The sequence below is a fragment of the Plasmopara halstedii genome (assembly GCF_900000015.1).
Source record: "Plasmopara halstedii genome assembly, contig: Scaffold_323, whole genome shotgun sequence".
NCBI lineage: Eukaryota > Oomycota > Peronosporomycetes > Peronosporales > Peronosporaceae > Plasmopara > Plasmopara halstedii.
In genome coordinates, this window is record NW_020187244.1 from 614,215 (window position 1) to 614,537 (window position 323).

A 323-nucleotide genomic window follows, 5' to 3' on the forward strand; every position below is an offset into this window, starting at 1 on the left:
CTACGGAGGCGGCGATTCAAGTCGTGCAGTCTCTCGTTGCTGGACATACTCCTGAAGTCGTGACGGCAATGGCAAGCACATTGCCATCCCTCGCTGAAAATACCGCAATTGCACCTTTACTTGCGAATCTTAACACCCCTGTGGACAATGCCACCGCTGGTAATCCTGCAGAGGGGGGTTCGCAGCAGGCCGAAGACGACGCGGAGAGTGCAAAAGACTCCAAGAAAAGTCAAAGTTTTGGACGCTGTTCGAGATCGTTCTAAGTGCGAGGTTGTTGATGTCGAGTCAGGCAAGAAGAAGACGGAAATAGAGAAGTGTGAAGC

General features: G+C 52.0%; 1 protein-coding gene across 1 annotated transcript in view; it reads left to right on the top strand.

The window, feature by feature from the left end:
• Positions 1-263, top strand: part of PHALS_08624 (Tam3-transposase (Ac family)) — a gene marked incomplete at both ends in the record, with an annotated part of 634 nt that extends 371 nt beyond the window's left edge. The window contains one exon of the mRNA XM_024724009.1: positions 30-263. Coding sequence (XP_024574929.1) covers positions 30-263 — 234 coding nt within the window. The remainder of the gene's footprint in view (positions 1-29) is intronic.
• Between the last annotated feature and the right edge of the window lie 60 nt (positions 264-323).